The sequence below is a fragment of the Sturnira hondurensis genome, unplaced genomic scaffold (genome assembly GCF_014824575.4).
Source record: "Sturnira hondurensis isolate 20B ecotype Veracruz unplaced genomic scaffold, ASM1482457v3 Scaffold0007208, whole genome shotgun sequence".
Classification (NCBI taxonomy): domain Eukaryota; kingdom Metazoa; phylum Chordata; class Mammalia; order Chiroptera; family Phyllostomidae; genus Sturnira; species Sturnira hondurensis.
The window spans coordinates 2802885-2820855 of record NW_028079839.1 but is presented as its reverse complement, the minus strand read 5'-3'; the positions used below and the strand labels follow the sequence as shown (position 1 = coordinate 2820855).

Below are 17971 nucleotides of genomic sequence, written 5' to 3'. Positions count from 1 at the left end.
GCACAGTGAGTGCAGAGTGAAGGACAGACCCTGCCCTGAGCGTGCCAGGAGGATGCATTCTGTAAGGAGGTGCATGTAGACAGGTCTTCAAAATCATGCCTTTTGGTGCCTCGGAAGATGTCCCAGAAACTCACTAAAATTGCTGGCTTTCTGCAGCTCGGGCAGTGTTCAGACACGGATGCCAAGTTCACAGCTCTCAGAATTATCCTTGTCTCTCCCCAGGAAGTTCAGGGTCGCACAGGCCACCAAAGCCAGCCACTAATGTCACTGTTTAAGGCTGCTGCTACCTACCAGGCAAGTGGGGCACCGAGATTAGAACCTCAGCCGATTCTCGTCATGGCCGAAGTTCCCCAGGGCAGCGGTGTGTTGATGGGCAGAGGACCTGGACACCCACGGGCTGCAGACCTGTACACTCACGGTGACACGGCCGCTGAGACGGGGCACCTCAGCGGACAGACGGCTACACACTTCCAGGACTCTGTGCCCCGTGCAGAGTGTGGCGTGGTGATGGTGTGGTGATGGGCTCGCCAGCTGGTGATGCCCCACTGCCCCTGTGCTACCCCCAGAAGACCTGACACCCACCCGAAAGGCTTGGTCCAAGCTTGCAGGCACGCAGGTAGAATCTGCCCCCGCCCAGAGTGAAGAAGGTTCCTTCACTGCTCAGGCATCTCTCCGCACCTGCCAGGTGAGAAGAGCAAAATGTCGGCACAAATACGGGGGCACAGACTTGTGTGCCATGACCGCCCTCACCTAGAGACGGAGGCAGGCGGACAGAGACTGCATACTGGCTGTACCTTACGGCCTTCGAGTAACACGTCACTCAGGCTCAGGTGCTGCTCAGGGCCCGCCAGGGACGAGAGATCTCCCTGAATTTTCTCTACGCATCCGTGCCCACACAGAGTAAACGCTGCGTCACAACTACCCAGGAAGCCCAGGGGACGATCTCATTTGTGTAAGTCACAGCAGAAAGACGCACTGTGGAAAATTGTGCTTTGCTGCCCCAGCGAAGGGCCTGAAGGTGGATCACTGTGGCCTGGGCGTGAAAGTCTGACTGTGAACTCTCCAGGCTCCCCTCCAAGAACCGCCGCAGGGACAGCTATTTGGGCACCCTGTCCAAGGGCCACTGGGTCGCTCTTGTCAAAACCTAGCCACCTAGTTGAGATCAAAGGCTTCCCCCTGGCGAACTGGTGTGGCCAGATCCCAAAGGGCAGCGGTGGGGGGTGAGTCTCCCCCTAGCCTCTGCGGTTCCACAGACGGTCCTGTGGCCCGTCTCTGGAAGGCTGCCTTCCCAGGCGCCTGGCACGATGCACCGCAGCAGAGCTGGCCCTGGTGAGCAGCCAGGAGAAGACAGCTCGGCCGAGGGACCAGAGGCAAAAGGGTGGCTGTCCTGGCACACGCGGCCCATCTCTTCCCGCTCCCTATTCGAATGGGAGGAAGGGTCAGCACCCCACCTGCACACACAGTCCCGGTGTCTCTGCACATTCACCGTAGCCCGCGACAGCTGACAACGCTCCAGCCGCCTGAGCGTGGGCTGCCTCCCGAGTCCTTGGCTCTCTCAGGTTCCAGGAATAAGACCAAGGAAGGGAGCTGAGTGGAAGGACCCGGGGCCAGCTCAGAGTCGGCGGCTCTGCCCTGCCCCCCTCTCCCCTGACTGTGCTTGGGGAGGGTTAGCACCCTCTCTGGCCCTCCGCTTCCTCCTCTGTCTGAGAGCCAGGAACAGCCACCTCCCTGGGAGAGTATCTGAAACACAGCAGACAGGCTCCTGGTGCAGGACTGTGTGCGTGTGCAGGACAAGGGACCTCGCTCCAGTCACTCCGTGACTGTGACACCCCCTGCCCAGTGCTACGTGCAGGGAGGGGCAGCAAGCCGAACACCTCCGGAGAGTCTCAGGCCTCAGGGCACAGGCTGCGTTGTCTCCGAGGGTCAGCAGGGCTGGAGGACTACAGGACGCAGACATCCGGCTCTGAACCCATTTTCAGGGACACGCCCAGGGGGCATCTGTTTGGTGTCCTGGACAGAGCTGCTGGCATGGAGGTGGGACATGTGGAGCGTATGTCGCTCTTCCTCGAGGGCCCAGCCTCTCTGGGCTGCGTGCTCCCATATTAGAGAGAGTGGTCTGACTGGCAGGGGCCTGCCAGGCTGCTCTCTGCTCTCAAGACGAGTTTTCACAGGGGGCTGGGACCGGTGCCTGAGAGCACTCAGAAAGCTTCTAGAGACAGAGGCGGCCTGTGCGGCAGATGTTCCCCGATGGATATGCATGGTGACGCCGCCACCGCCGCCACCTCCGTCTCCTCCTCTCCAGACCTCGCCCATCCCTCTCCCTGTCCCTGGCCATTGTGCTGGGGCTGACCTCTGCCCTTCCTTTTTCGCTTTCTGCCGCAAGCAACGACATATTTGCAACTAAATATCCGATCTCTCTAGTCCAGCTACCGTTGTTCTGTGTGATGGTGCTGGAAGGGAGGCCCACGTCCTGCGCTCCATAGCATGTCCTTCACGTAATGACCAGGGCCCCCAGAAGCCTCCTCCGGGGCCGGGGTTCGTATGACTCTGGAAGCGGTAGTTTTAAGATCTTGAGAAGCGACAGCCTTTTTAATATGAAAAATGATGCAAATGTGTTTCTAAGAATATAAAGCACATTCCAGACTCTTGCTTTGGGTTTCCTGCAGGTATCACACATACATACTTGAGAATGTAATTTCAATAATCTCCTTGTGCAGAAGGCCGAGACAGGTTTTAAACACCTGCCCAGCCTTTTAAGTTGGTGGGTAAATAAAAACCTCACCACCACGCCACTAGGCGATTCAGACACCCATCTGCAGACAGAATGAGCAATTCAAGGCATGACGTGAATGTCCATGGCATTCAGGGATTTGCGGATCAGAATTCACATTTTCTAAAAAGAAGGGATGAGATGCAAGTTCTAGTTTAGAAACTGCACGCGATTTCTGTGAGGCTTATGAGAAGATGGTTTTTGTCGGGGCCCCCACTAGACCGGTGGGGGCGCCCAGTGAGGTGGGCCTCAGGGCAAAGCACCTGCAAAGCTCCCTGGTCTGAGCACCCCGGCCTCCCTGCGCCATCCTCGTCAGCCCTCACAGAAGCACTGCAAGGTAGCTCTCTGTGTCAGGGAACTGCGGGGTGTGCTCGGTCACGTTCCCCAAGGCCACAGGCTGCTCCGGACCGGTCAGGCCCACCACCCACTGTCCCTCGTCCCAAAAACAGGAAGCCCGCTGCATCTGTGCAGGACCAGAAAGCAGGCACTTTTGTCGTCGCCGCCGCAGACCTGAGCTCTTCCTCCTGCCGGAAGCAGCTGGGAGGCCACTGCACGCCAGGCCTGGCGAGCGCCACACAAATTTCTGTCCTACAGAGAGGACACCGTCAATGCCAGAGACAGCGGGGACCACGGCTCGAAGGGCCCCTGAAGTAGCGCCTGTTCCTAAGGATCCATCATCAGTGAACAGGGTCCCCTCTGCGAGGTGATTTCAGAAGAATCAAGGCCCTTGATCTTGCAGCTCAGGGACCTGAATGCCAAGGACAAAATCTGAACACGCACAGCCTTCCTGGGGATGCCCCGGCAGGGCCCCCCGTACCGCCCGTCACGCGAGAGGCTCCCTCATGCTACCGCGGGCCCACCCGGCTCAGCCTTCCTCCAGCGTGGGCCCGAAGTCCGTGAACCCAAGGTGAAGGAAGTCTCCACGCAACATAACAAGAGCATGCGTGTCTCTGAAAGGATGTTCATGAGAATTGATTTCCTAGGTAAAGCTGATCTAAAAATGGGCATATTTTGCCTAAAAAGGGAGGAAAACGCCGTCAATCAGTATTTCGTTGGGGACCACCACAATAGGCCACCTCCCCAGATAAGACTGTCCCACTGGACACGGGGTTTTGTAAATGATGACACCACAGCGGAGCGATTTCCACCCTCCGCTCTCGAGAGCGCAGAAACGTTGGTTTAAAAACCCAGTGCCTAGTCAGGCCTTCGAAACAAAACACAAAAGCTTCCCGAAGAGTAAGTTCTGATTTAAATTTGTTAACTGAACTGCTCCGAAAAGCCCATCAAAAAAATTATAAATCAAAGATAAAAGCCTCTGTGGATATTTGCCACGGGAACCAGCGGAGAAGGTACAACATTAATACTTTCAAATTAAAAGCTCTTTAGTTCGCGCGTGGCAGTACCAGGGCCGGAGAAAAACGGCAGCCCAGAAGGAGAATTTGTTTTCATGTCGTCTACGCACATTCCTATTTTCATTCCGGTTTGGTAGCCAGTGCCACCAAAATTTATTTTCACTAATTGTCAATACATTATAGCTTAAACTTTATCTCTCCTCCAGGAAAAGAACAAGTTAATCAACTCAGCCTCCGCTCAGCCCTAAAAAGTTGTTCTCCTTATTAATAATAGCCACTCTCGGTGCCCTCTGGGACGGGCGACTTGTCACTGTTGTCGTTTCTCGACCGAGACTCTCCTTGATTTCAGGAAGGGAAGAAAGTGTAAGTCTCTCTCTGATGCACTGTCATCAGGCCGTCCACGCACAAAACGGTAATTGCCATCTTCCCCCATGGTTACATATTGATTTCACATTATGGAAATACGATCACAGACCACTGGAGACATAGTGCTGCCCAAATAATAGGGTTCGTCTGCGTGTCTGGCTCTGCCCGACTCTGCACGCACTGGTGACAGTAATTATGCGTGTGCCCTGCCACTAACAGAGGCTGTCCTCACCCTGCACGGCTCCGTGCAGGGGAAGTGGCAGGGCCACGGAGCCCGGCCCTGGGGAGAGGCGGGGGGGAACCAGAGGCGGCGCTGGGGCTGGGGCAGAGGCCGAGGGGGAGAGCCCGGGCGGCTGGCTGACTCCCACATCCTCTGAGAGCCCCGGGACCACAGGGCTTGAATCTTCACACTCCCGGCCAGGCTCTGCCACTAACCTCCATGACTGTCTCCCTTTCATTCTTCGTGACAAGCACAAGCCCTGAAAGCTTCTCTCACAGCCACAGCCGCCCCAAAATTATAGTGGCACTGCATCTGGGGAGCTGCCAGGCCCATAAAAGTTCATTTGTCAACACCGCCTAAAGCAAGCCACCGAGTTCATTGTTAATAGGGTGTTTCTTAATGAAACTCATCCACCAGGACAGCATCCAGATGAGGAAAGGAGGGAGGGGCTGGTTTAGGGGTGGACTGGGCCTTTTCATTTTGACCGCTGGGTGTGGGAAGCAGATGACAGGCGACCTTTTCCAGGTGTTGGGTGGCATTTGAGAAGGGATGATGGTAACCCCACGGGGCAGACACTCTCACCTGATCCAGCTGGGCGCACCACAACACGGGGCAGCCAGTTTTCCTTTTCAGAACCACCGGGTTTGGGTTCAGTTAATGCACCCGCAGGGGGCTCCTAGAGATTCTCTGGTCACTCGTCCGCTCACTCACTCATCCGCCATTTCGAAAATACTCCTTGGGCACCTGCTACACCTCGGGCTCCACGGCGGGCACGGGATGCTCATCAGGGAACCCACCAGAGACACCTCGGCCCTCCCGGTGCTCACGTTCTCACGGGGACAGAGACTAGAAGCAAAGTTGAAGCTGAAATGTACAGTGTTCCGTGGTGACAAGTGCAGTAAAGTGACACAGGGAAGGGAGGCAGGGAAGTAACTCTGTGAGTCATGGAAGACACAGTATTTGCCACGCGTGCTGCGAGCCTTGACTCAGTGCCCGGACTGGGAAGATGCATGAAGGCGTGGTCACAGCCACCACATGTCTGAGTCAGAAGAGAGGAAGATGCCTCATCACTTCTCGGTGTCCAGTGCAGAGTGGTCAGTGAGGCAGTGACCAACAGGGGACATGCGGGGCTGCGTGTGTGAGGACAGTCTCTGGGCCAGAGCCAAGGACGCTGGTTTGAATGAGCAGAGAACCGGTCCGGTGGGAAGGGGAGCTACTTTGCAAAGGAGCTCCACTCTGCGCCCTGAGCACAGAAGCAATTCCTTCTTCTTGGAAACACATGCCCTCTGGACTGTTCATGTCTTGAGGGCCAGGTCTATGGTTTATTCGTCCAATCGCTGCTCTCCCGCAAAAAGCCGCGCACAGAGCTGAGGAGCAGCAAGCATCATGACCCCACCAGTGTGGTGAAGTCAGTGAGGGATTCTGGCTAATTCGTAGCTCAGTCCTTTAGGGTCTCTAATGAGAACCTGGCATGGGAGCAGCCAGGAGCACCGAAAATTACCCTCCTATGTTTAATGAGACCTCGCAGGGTTTGCATGTCAAGCCAGTTCTTCAAGCCACCATCTCTAGTTCCGGTTCTGGGAGAACGGCACGTGCCCAGCTCTGAGAACCTTCCGCGTGTCCAGCGGAAAGAGTAAGTGTGGGAGACGCACTTACTGGGAGGGAAGAGCCACCTTGACCTGTGGACGGGTCTGCTCTAGGACGTCACCTCTAAGTCATCAGTGTGGACCTCGGTGCACTGTCCAAAAAGCCAAGAATGCGCGGCACTGGGGTTCCCAGGCGAGCCCCCTGACTTCCGTCAGCTCCCTCGACACTGGGAGGAGGCTCTAAAATCCAACAGTCGTGTTCATGGAGGAACGGCCCCCCAACACGGGTCTCCATGAGTGGGTCTTCCTTAACGGGGTCACCTGCCGAATGACTACATCACAAAAGGGACGTTGGGGACCTTTGCAGCAGACTCGGGAGGATGCACACAAGCGTGTGGGGTGACGAGGACGTCTTTGGTGTCTTTCGGCCTCTGTGCGAGCCCTTCCTCCCAACGGCAGTCTGAGCAAACGGGAGCCCGGGAGTTCACGGGGTGGGCTTTCGCACGGGCTGTGCCCCTGCAGGCCGAAGAGGAGGGAAAGGCGAAGGCAGAGCCGCGTCACAAAGGTGGCTGGTTAAAATGTGCTAATGCCAAGAATCCAGCCCTTGCTACAAAGCGACTCCTGTGCAGGCGCGCTGCCGCCGCGTTCGAAGGCTGCACAAAACCAGAAGTGGCTCTTGCTCAAGCTGTGTGTCAACAGCCACCACCTTCCGCGGGAGCAGAGGCCAGCAGGGCCCTTGCGGACCCGCTTTCCTAGCAAATTTATTTTTCATTCCCATTCTCGCCCGTCATTCCAGGCGCCCCTCCCAGGACAGGCACCCCGGGCACTGGCCGGGCACACACCGTGAAACCCAAAGCCTGCCGTGACAAGTGTTCTGGTCAAGGGACGTCACTGAGAGGGGCTAACAGGCGCCTGAGAAGGGACTGGTAGTGACTGCTTAGGAAACTGATAAAGCCTCAAAGCCATCAGCCCACTTAGACGTCCTGGAGGCAGGGGTGTCGCAGATTTGGGGAACACTCTTTGTTATACTATGTTCCTTAAAACGCAGCCTCGGTTAAACCAGACAGCCTTGTCTGTGTGGGGATCCCGGGCCACCAAGGAGCTGCTCGGCCTCACATGGCAAGCCAGCAGGCCCCTGGTTAACCAGGGCCGCCTCTGGCCAGTGAAAGCCAGTCCTGCCTCCTGTTGACCAATAGGTGACCTTGGACTTGGTTAGGAAAATCGATGTTATATTGTTTTAATAAATACAGCTTGGATGTTCCCCAAATCCTATCATTGAAAGGTGTATAAAACAGGTAAATAGGTGGTTCCCAAGGGTATCTGGGGAAAGTGTAAATTCGCTTTTGCTGCTGAATTCAGTGCTGCTAGCGAAGAAACTGCCCTTCCAGGGCCAATTCCCAGGGAGAAGACAGACTCGGGGACAGGGTGGGACTGCAGCCTTGGGGGTTGGGGTGGGGTTAAGGGTAGGTGTGAAGCCCCCTAACCTTAACCCGACCCTGACTTGGGGGCGTTCAGAGAGAACAGCTGGCTTGGTCTACTTTTTGAAATGTAACTTCTCCCAGAAATAGCAGTGGTATCTCTTTATGCCCCTAATTAATGTCGCTCTGACACCACTACAAGAAAAAGCCCTTTCAGAGGCTGAAATAAATGACAGCTCAGTTATCAGGTGGGGGCACCCGGAACGCCCATCTGGGCCAGACTGCCGAAGGGGACAGAACGGTCTCTGGCATCCGGTGAGGACTCGGGAGAACAGGGAGACCAAAACTGAGGACATAAATTAAACAAGCGCATTGCATTCTCGTGGAGAGCAGAGAGCCTCCCAGGGCCTCCCGGGTGACCGCTGCTGCCCCAGCGGAGGGCCTAGCAACGCGCCCTTGAGGTGACCCGGAGGGCCCGTGCCAGCGCCCCGTGCAGCCCGTGTTTCGAGGACCATGGTGAAAGCAGCACGCCTCGATCCCAGCTGTTGTTGGCTGATGTGCTAGGAGCTCAGAACTTGCTGAAAGTCACTGTGTCCTTTAAAAGGGGGAAGGTAACCTGCACCGTACCTCTGCCCAGGGCCAGCAAGGGCGGCTGGCTGCGTGCCAAGACAGGTGCCAAAATGCGGGCGATGCTCCTTGAGAAAAGCCTGCTTTCCTGAAACCTAAAGTCAGACATCCCAGGGACGTGTGAAGGGGACGGTCGGCGGGGAGTCTCGGATCTCGTGGCGGAGAACCCAGTGTGGCGTGGCGGCGGCAGGGACAGGGCGTTAAAGTCCGGCTGAGGACCCAACACTAGCAGCTACCGTCAGACACCAGAGAACGCAGTCCACCTGCCACCCAGTCCTCTCTGAGCAGCTGACGATGACTTTGCTGCCCTCGGCCTCGGACAACTGGCACGATAAAGGACAGACGCGCACGCATCTCCTTTCCTGACCTTTCGAAACAATCAGAGTTTTTTGGCCTCGGAACCATCTGTCCAGCCACTCAGGCCCCACCTTCAAGTTCTGGGAGACCTGGAGCAGGTAGCTTGGATGTGGCTGTGGCCAGCGACAAAGCTTCCGGCGACCCGTCCCTGGCTCTGCTCAGCCCCTGTCCCGCCACCTGGGACCCGGCCACCTCAGAGCATCCACGACACAGTCAGGAAAGGCAGACGCGCTCTGTCACTTCTGACCCGGCCCTCCAGCCCTGTGCTCACTCCGGGACACAGACACGGCAGGACCCAGGCGGGAGCTGGCTGCTGCCCTCTTTCCTCTCCCACTCTGTGGCTCTGTCATGGAAATGGCGACCCCAGCTCGGCTATGAGCTTTCCCATCTTTGCTGTTGTTTTTCGGTCTTTGAGTTCCACTCCGGATTGCATCCTCTGCTGTGGGTCCTAACTAAGGACTCGCACAGCCAGCACTGACCCCAGTGCTGTGGTTTTCTAATAAACATGCAAATGTGGCTTTTTATATTCAGGAGACTTCGATGATCACAATCACAGAGCTGGAGACAGAGACACCGGTGGGCTTGTGCAAAACTGAACTTGAGAAGTCCAGGCCCCAAAAGAAAAGAGCCCCCCAGGTTTCCTTTGAGGGGGTGGCCCTGGCTGGAGCCCCACCCCAGCTTCCGTAAACCACCCTGTGGTACCGTCTCTGAAGTGGATCAAGAAGAAATCCGCCTCTGCACGAAGCCGAGGTGGAAGTGACCTTAACACTTGAGTCCATTAAGTCCCTCCTGTAAAATCAGCTTGTGCAGAGCCCTCTGCTTCAAGGAATCTGCAGTAACACGCCCCCCCCTGTACTCTCACAGGGTCCGCCTCTCCTCATTCCGCAGCCCAGTCCAGGCTCCCTTCCTTCCGATGAAGCCCACCAAGACCACTGAGTGTCCGCAGGGACGCTCAGTGGGGGGTGGTCCTCGGGTCGGAACTGTGTTCTGGAGGGCTGGGTTGGGGGTGCGGGACAAAAGAGTCAAGGAAAGACACAGAAAGTACCGAACAGAGCACCTTGGACTTTTGGCGCTGTCCTTGGTGCTGAACTCTGGGTTTCAAGTGACAGACCTGCGGAGACGAGACAATACTGGCAAAGGGCAACCAAGGGTGGGGGGGACGAGAAACAGCGACAGCTGCAAAGAATCTGCTGCAACTGTCCACGTTTGTGGTTCGCATGCTTGTCACTGGGTCCAAAGGGGTTCCAGAGCGTTTCACAATTGACACTTCCCATTTGTTTTTTGCACTCGGAATTCTTTTCCATTAGATTTGTCTCTTACCGAACTTCAATACAAAAACACAAAGACTGTATTATGGGGTCAAATTAATATTCACCAAACATCCAGGGTGTACCAGGCATTGTGACAGGCGCACGATCGTAACCCTTTGTAAGATAATAAGCTCCTCAGGTCAGAAGGGAAGAGAGGTTTACCAATGGAGCATTTAATCTGCAGGACGAAACTTTATCGTCTTCGACCAGGACCTGCTGCCACCACCGCAGCCTTCCCCCCACCAAGGACCTGAGCCCTCTTCCCCGACTTCCCGTCGCCAAGACCCCCAGCCCTGCTGCCCCCGGAGAAGCACCTGCTCTAAAGTTCTTGATCCTCTTGGTGACAACAGCGATCTAGAAAGACAATCATTTTGGGCCCTGGCTGGTGTAGCTCAGTGGATTGAGCTCGGGCCTGCGAACCGCACGATCGAGGTTCGATTCCCAGTCAGGGCACATGCCTGGGTTGCAGGCCAGTTCCCAGCAGGGGACTCATGAGAGGCGACCATACATTGATATTTCTCTCCTTCCCTTCCCCTGTAAAGATAAATAAATAAAATCTTTTTTAAAAAAAGAGACAATCATTTCGATTATTGTTTTTCTGACTGGTTTCCAACCAAAGGAAAAAAAAACCAATGCGCACAGCACTTTCTGTTCCCCGTGGTGTGGAAACAACTTCTCTGCTTCATCTATATTTGGAAAACACATCCATTCAAATGCCGCAACACAATTATTAATGTGACCATAAAGTCATCAGCGAGCCAAACCCTACAGCCCGGACGCTCCAAGGGCAGCCAGACGGATGAGAACGCCCTCGTGGCTAAATGGAAGTTCGGCGGGCACACCCTGACGGGCGTGAATTGCTGAGACAGCATGTGACTGCAGCACCTTTAACTCTTACCCCCAAATCAATCTCTTGGTGACCTCTGTCTGTGGGCTCTGAACACCTGAATCATTCAAAAGAAAGGGCCACTCAAAACCTGAGAACTGTGCTGAAGGGCCCCTGCAGGAAGAATCCATGGCAGTGTGATTCTAGAAACACCCGGACCTGGGGGAAATGTGCCCGACCACCAGCTGGTCTTTTAAATTAGCTGGTGAACGAGTGAGCACAGATATGTGTCCACGTAAGGCAGACAGGGGCCCGTGCGCTCCTCCTCCACAGACATCGGCCACACTCTGCGGTACCTGGGGGTCACGTGAGGGAGGCGGGGTTGGAAATACAACAAGTGAGAAGGGGCGTGGAAGGGGTGGTGCCGGGCTGAGAGGGGCCAGGAAGAGAAGGGCGCTCCTCGCCATTCTTTCAAGCATCGGTGGGAAAACCTCCCGAGTGGTCCTTGACGTCTTGAGGGACGCCCCAGGGGCTTCCTGTAGGGCCTCGTCTGCACACCATCCCCTGCCATCCGCTCCATCCGCTCCAGCCACACAGGCCCCCTCGCACGTCCTCCAATGCAGGGGGCTCCTTCCACGGGCCACCCTCGGCTCTGGGTCACCGGACAACTCACTGCTTCTTCACTACCATCAGGGCTTATTTCCAGCGACCCGCCTTCGCAACCCTTCCCTGACATGTGCCGCCATCAAACACCAACCCCCCATCGCTCTGCCCACCCACCCATGCGTCAACAGGCTGCTGGTCTCTGTCTCCCACTCCAGTGTAAGCTTCGTGAGGATGCTGGCTCCCCTTTGTCCAAAAACGTCTCCTTGGCAGCCAGAATAATGCCCAATGCCTGTAAGCACTTACGAATGACTTGCTTTTTGTGAGGAGAGAAGAACAGAGTCTTTTCAGGAAGTCTTTGGTCGAGCAGTCTCCAGTGGGAGACCCCCCAGGTCCTGGAAGAGGGTCCTGTGCGTGTCTGGTGCCAGAAGCCTCGGCCGGGCACCGTGGGGTTGATGGCCCCACGCGGCCGTCACACTAGAGCAGAACGCCAGTCTCAAAGTGCGTGGAGGCAGAGACCCGGGGTCTCAGAACAGGAGACCGGAACTGACTGTTTTGGGTACCCGCCCCGCCCCCGGCAGAATGAAGGAAGCAGTCAACCCAACAACACAGACAAGAAAGGGGTGTTGGGGCTGATAAGGCTCGACGGACGTGTGTCCCAAGGTCTAGGACAGGGAGTGTCTTGTGCCCTCAGAGCGGGAGTTAAGAAGTGACCCCTCCCCCGATTTTGCCCATTTCCTTTTGAAAGCCTGAGGTTTGGAGTTGTCCCCGCGAGACAACTGTCACGTGTCCCCTCCCTGGCAGGGGGCGGGCACGCAGCTGTGGGGCAGTCCCTCACCTGCAGCCCGACTGAGCGGTGTGGCCACACAGTCACACCCCTCGTGTCACTGCTCGGACACGGGCTCCGGCACTGTGTTCGTTTCACTGCGCAGCGTGACCTTGGTCAGCAGCGAGCTAGGGCCTGGCTCTGGGAGAGTGAGCTGCGCGGAGGAGGCACTGGGGAGACTGTGCAGGAGACCTTGGGGCCCGCGGAAGGTCAATGTCACCGCAAAAGGAATGCTGGTGTCGGTGCCACACGTCAGGAGTCGGGTGGGAGGGTTGGGAGAGATGGACCCCGGGGCTTGCTGTGAAGGGGGGTGACCCATGGGCCCCCCCAGGGCCCTCCCCCGACAAAGTCGGGGGGAGACGAAAAGGCCAAGGGAAGGTCCCAGAGGTGCCCCCAAAGGCAAGTGACGGTGAATGAAGGTCAGCACAGAGGTCACCACACTGCAACTCTGGCCCAACTAGGATGGACCACTGGTAATGACAGGCCACCTGAGGCAGAACACGGCCACTTGATGAATAAATGAGAGGCCCCGCACTCGAGGGTCCAGCCCCAGTGTGCAAAGCTCACCGGAGCAGTGAGGCACAGAGCAGAAAATCCTCTGTCCAACGTTTATGTAACACACACTGCAATGAGGAAAACAGCAGCTACTTTCAATCCAGAGCCCGTGACGCACAGGGAGGGCGAGGGAACGCTGAGGGTCTGTGCTGGTAGGGAGCTGTCCGTGGGCACCGTCACCCTGCAGAGCGACCCCGTAAATGGGGCTCTGCCCCCACAGTGTGAATGAGCCAACCCAGAGGCACGCTCTTCCGCCACACATTGAACCGATCCTGGTCATCACGTCTGTCCCTGGGAGCTGAGCAACTAGCATTCAGAAGAAACACACTGGCTTGGCAAAACATGTCAGAAAGGAAAGGCCAGCCTATGTGGTTAGGAGCAGCTCTGTGAATGTACCCCCATACTAGCTTCTCGGGGTAACATGCTGAGAGATAGTCAAGGCCTGGCCAGGAAAACCCTGGTCACCACCCTTAAGTTTACAAACCTTTCACAATATACTCCCAATAAAGACCTGTAAGTTTTTGTAGCAAGAGGACAGCCAGCAGCACCCCCCACCCAGGCCCCCAAGGGCCTCCTCGGAGCCTGGAGCAGCGGGACAGCACCCACCGGCCCCAGGGCTACACTCCGCAGTGCCAGAGAGAACGGTCCAGGATTTGCAAACCAAGAATAGTGTCTCACAGAAAAGGTTTACCTAATTTTTATTATCTTAACATTTCACATACAGACACTGAAACCTGATTTTCATTAATTTTCATGTGCTCCAAATATTACTATTCTTTTGATTTTTACCAGCCATTTCAAAACATAAACCCCATCCTTAGTTCGCTGGGCGAAACCAGGCCACGGGAGGGGTTGGACCTGTGGGCGGCAGCTTGCAGACCCCTCCTCCTAGGAGGCCCGGAAGCAGTGAGGCAGAGCCCGTGCTCGAGCCCACAGAGCCGGTGTGGCCTTCCCTCCAAGTCTCCGTCAAGCACCATAAACGTAAAGATGCTCAGGAACATCCCCCACCCTCTGCTGATCACAAAACCAGATACTGACTTCATCCCAGGCCTGTATCCACATTCCAAATTTAATTTAAATATCGTCTGAGCTGTAGCTGACGTACTGGGGGTACAAGCACAGAGGGGGGGCAGACCGGGGCACCCCTGGCCAGCATTCCCACCCCTGTGACGAGCACTGGCCCTGGGGACGCGAGGGCGTGAGGTCCGCTCTGCACGGGCCCGAGGCCGCAGCCACCACGTGTAATGCTCTCCTGTTCTTATCTTGTAGGCTTTCGTATCGGACTGGGCAAGACACAGCTAATTGTGACACATGCAGGAACAGTGCATGTATAATCTATAGGTACGTCAACGTCTCCTCTTCCCGCTTTCTCGTTTCCGGTGGCAAGTGGTGTGTGTTGCACAGGCCAGGGCCTCCAGGGCCGGGCGGGATGGCTGCAGATGACAGACAGCAAAGGGGGCTCCTAGACCCCCGTCTCAGCCCCCACCCCCACCCCCCGAGTGCTCAGCTCCAGGGTTGTACTGGCGGGTCGGGGCCGAGCTTCACCTCGCTGTGTGGCACACGGGTCTTTATGGTCTCGGAGGCCGGGGGGAGCCGATGGCCTGCTCCCTGGGAATCAGCGGCCAGCAGCCCCCCCAGGTGGTGAGGGGGGGCCAGGAGCGCCGGGGGTGACCCAGACTGCTCCCACGTCAGGGCGGTGCTTCCTGGGAGCTCACGAGGACCCTGGTGCGTGTGTCTTCGGGGGCAGAACCCCATCTGGAGCCCCAAGAGCTGGTCTCCGTGCCTACACGTGAAGCTCGTTCGGACTCCTCACGTCGCCAAGTACAGCCGACACTTCACCAGGCAAAACCCTGCAAAAATGCAGGGTTTCCAGACCTGGTCATGGCCTTCGGAGGTGACGCGTTTTTGTTTGGTTGTTTGTTTCTGGAAATGTAATTTCCAGAGAAATAAGACATGTTAAGATTTAGTTCACTTTTTAAAATGAAGCCTGAAGAACAAGTTTCGTTGATTTGTCCAATTATTGAAACCACTTCTGGCTGGATAGTTATACGCCTGAAAACGTGTGAAGAACTCCCATATGCCCACAAAGGCGCCTCCTGAAAAGATCTCCAATGTCTGTCTTCTATGAAAAAGGTGGAGACAGGGAGCGAATGTCTTAAATTCAGCAAAAGGCTGGAACCCCCAGAACCTCGGACCCCCTTGCACCTGAGGGGGCGGGGTGTCCCAGCACAGTGCTGGATCGCCTGGCAACCTCGCGGGCAAGCCGGAGAAGAAAGCACAGGAGAGACGGGGGCACCAGTGTCTCCCTGCCGTCCCTTCCGAAGGGCGCTGTCCACAGAGGGAGAGTCTGCCTCCTGGGGGACATTGGGCAAGGTCTGCAGGGAGACGGTTTCAGCTGTCTCAACGGGGTCTGGGCTTCTGGCGTCCTGGAGGGAGAGGCCAGGGGCACGACTAAGATCTGTAATGCACAGGGCAGCCTCCGCATCGGGCGTCGGGTCCACGGTGTCAGCAGGGCCGGCAGCTCGGGGGCTGCGGACGCCGCCTGGCTGGAGCCGGCCCCCAGCAAAGGTCTGGCGAGAGTGCTGGTGTGCAGCTCGGGGTTCCCGGCAGTACCCGCCCCCCGGGCTTGGTTCTCCCCTCGTCACAAAGAGGCGGGAAAAGCCGGCACCTGAGCAAATTGCTGTGTCAGGAACCAAGGACAAACTACAGAAACGATCCCTGAAAGGAGAGGTCTGCCTTTCGACCCAGCAGTCCCACTTCTGGGAATTCTCCAAAGGAATCCGAAACACTGATTCGAAAGAACATAACCCCCCTGTGTCACTGCATCGCTACTCACAGCCACCAAGACGTGGGAGCAGCCCAGCGTCCATCAGTGGAGGGGTGGATGAACAACGGTGGGACACTCACACAATGCGATACTGCTCGGCCGTAAGAAAGAAAAAAGTTTACCCTTTGCAACAGAGTGGATGGACCTGGAGAACACTGTGCTACGTGAAAGAAGCCGGTCAGAGAAAGACAAATGCCACTTGGTACCACGCGTGCGTGAAATCTAATGAACAAACTGAACTAACAAGCCGAACAGAGACAGACTCACAGATGGAGAGCAGATGACAGCTATGGGGGGCGGGGGGCAGTTAGCAGGTAGAGGGATCCCGCAAAGTGGGTAAAGGACTCGTGGACACAGACCTCAGGGTGGTGATGTGGGGGCCGGGAGGAGACATGTGGGGGCTAAACATAATGAAAATGCAATAAAAAATAAGCTGCTATTTAAAAAATAAATGAATAAATAATGAAAAATTTAAAGAAAGAACCCATTACAAATTCTCTTTAGAGAGAGAAGTTTATTGGCGAAGCCTGGTGAGCAGGGCTTTTTCACTGTGTTCCTCTTGTGGGAGGGACCTTGCATCGCGACTGAAGGAATGTCACCGACACACAGTCACCCCTCTTACTAATGGAAAGAAATGGGTGAAGAAGGCGAGTCACCGGACGTCTGTCCCCCCCGCCTGGCTTTGGGACCCTGGGGGCTGAGGCCTGCCCGGTCTCGGGAGGCAGCCGGGAGGGAGTGAGCTGAGATTCCGGGCAAAGGTTCAGAGCGAGCTGGACGAGCATGCGCCCACGGAACATCCTGCCGGTGGTCAGAAAGGCTTGTATCAGGACGCTCGCCAATGTAACTGAAGTAATTTAAATGGAGAAGTCACTCAGACTATAGGTGGTACTGAAAGTGATTTCACACACCTGGGAAGGACAGGAAGTTGTCTTTTTCGAGAGCTACCCACCAGTGGTTACCACCCAGAAGTGCCCCAACTAGCCTGCCGCGTGAACCCCCCCATGGGCCACTGGCCCACTGTTCCAAAAGGACGGCGAGTGGCCAACACCCCAGGAACTACCAGAAGTGAGCCAAGATTTGCCAGGTAGAGGAAATGAGCACCGAGATCCCTCAGGATCCCTCCCGCAAAGCGGGCAAGGCAGGACAACTCAGAGAGACGGTCTCAGGTGTGGCCGTGGGCCTGTCAATCTGGTGGCAGGGACCTGCAGGACCTGAAAGGGGACACACACCTGCTGGCAGCCCGCTAAGGGAGCCCTGCCTCCCAGGACAGGTGGGACTGGGGGAGAACTAGGGGTCTGGGCCCCTCCTGCAGGCCCAGTGTTACGACCACTTCGGCTGCCCAGACAGCTCGTCAGACTCTGCCCCCAGGGCTCCTGGCCCTTTACGTTGGAGATCATAGAAAACTGGGTCAGGAGCTTGACCATGGCCCGTGTCAGTTAGAAAGTTAACAGTCCCCCCTCACACTGGCTGCAGGTGTCGGGCAGGAGTTTTGCTGGTTTCTGCTGGTGGCGAGAGGTGTGAAAGCTCGCTCCGGCCAATAAACCGACACACTGGAAACCATAACCCGAAGTGCAGTATTTCCCTCCGAACCATAAACCGAGATCTTACGTTTACCTGACTTAAAGTTACAGTCACTGTCTGAGGTGAAGCCCAGGCCCCCTCTGTGAAGGCTGCCCCCCCCCTTTGCCCCGCCCCGAGAGTCCCAAGTTGTCGGTCACAAGCCACAAGCCACGCCCCCTTCCCTCTGCCCTGGAAACCAGGGCTTGTGATGCGATCTGACTGCAAAACCCTTCCCCACGCTGCTCTGCACCTGTGTTCCCCACACTCCACATTTTGGGGCCCCCAACTCATCCCAAAGCACCTAACTCGCGAAGTCAGCCTCTCAAGCCCCCGTTGTATCACGCTGGCTTATGTCACATTCGAATCCATCACACCACTTCGACGTCGAGTACAATGGCATAAAGTGCCCCGAACACAGCATCCTGTTGGTGGCAGGGATGAAACACAGGGATGCCCGTTTGCAGACAGGCCTTGTGTGGCCTTGGCTGTGCCACCTGGCACAGGGCAGGGTGCTTAGTGCCGCGTGTCGGTGGAGGGGACTGGCATCATGCTGTGTGAACCCCACGCACTGAGGATGTCAGAGGGGGAGGTGAACTCTCGGCTACCTGGGTCTGCCCGGAGGGTGGGCACCTGTCCCCACACAGCACCAGGTCACGTGTTCCCTTTGGCCCAACCGGAAGGGGAGCATGTGGGAATTCAGCCAGGTAATGCCTCAGCACGGGGTCAACTCTGACCAGACCTCCAAATGCCGAATGCCTCAGGAAGAAC

General features: G+C 56.4%; 2 protein-coding genes across 4 annotated transcripts in view; one reads left to right on the top strand and one right to left on the bottom strand.

Annotated features, from left to right (window-relative positions):
- Positions 1-17971, bottom strand: part of DOCK1 (dedicator of cytokinesis 1) — a 377799-nt gene that overhangs the window by 195876 nt on the left and 163952 nt on the right. The gene's annotated exons all lie outside the window — the stretch shown is intronic.
- Positions 1-17971, top strand: part of INSYN2A (inhibitory synaptic factor 2A) — a 50436-nt gene that overhangs the window by 24299 nt on the left and 8166 nt on the right. For both annotated transcript variants that reach the window (XM_037051195.1, XM_037051194.1), the window contains one exon: positions 14086-14157. In XM_037051195.1, the coding sequence (XP_036907090.1) occupies positions 14086-14157 (72 nt within the window). The remainder of the gene's footprint in view (positions 1-14085; positions 14158-17971) is intronic.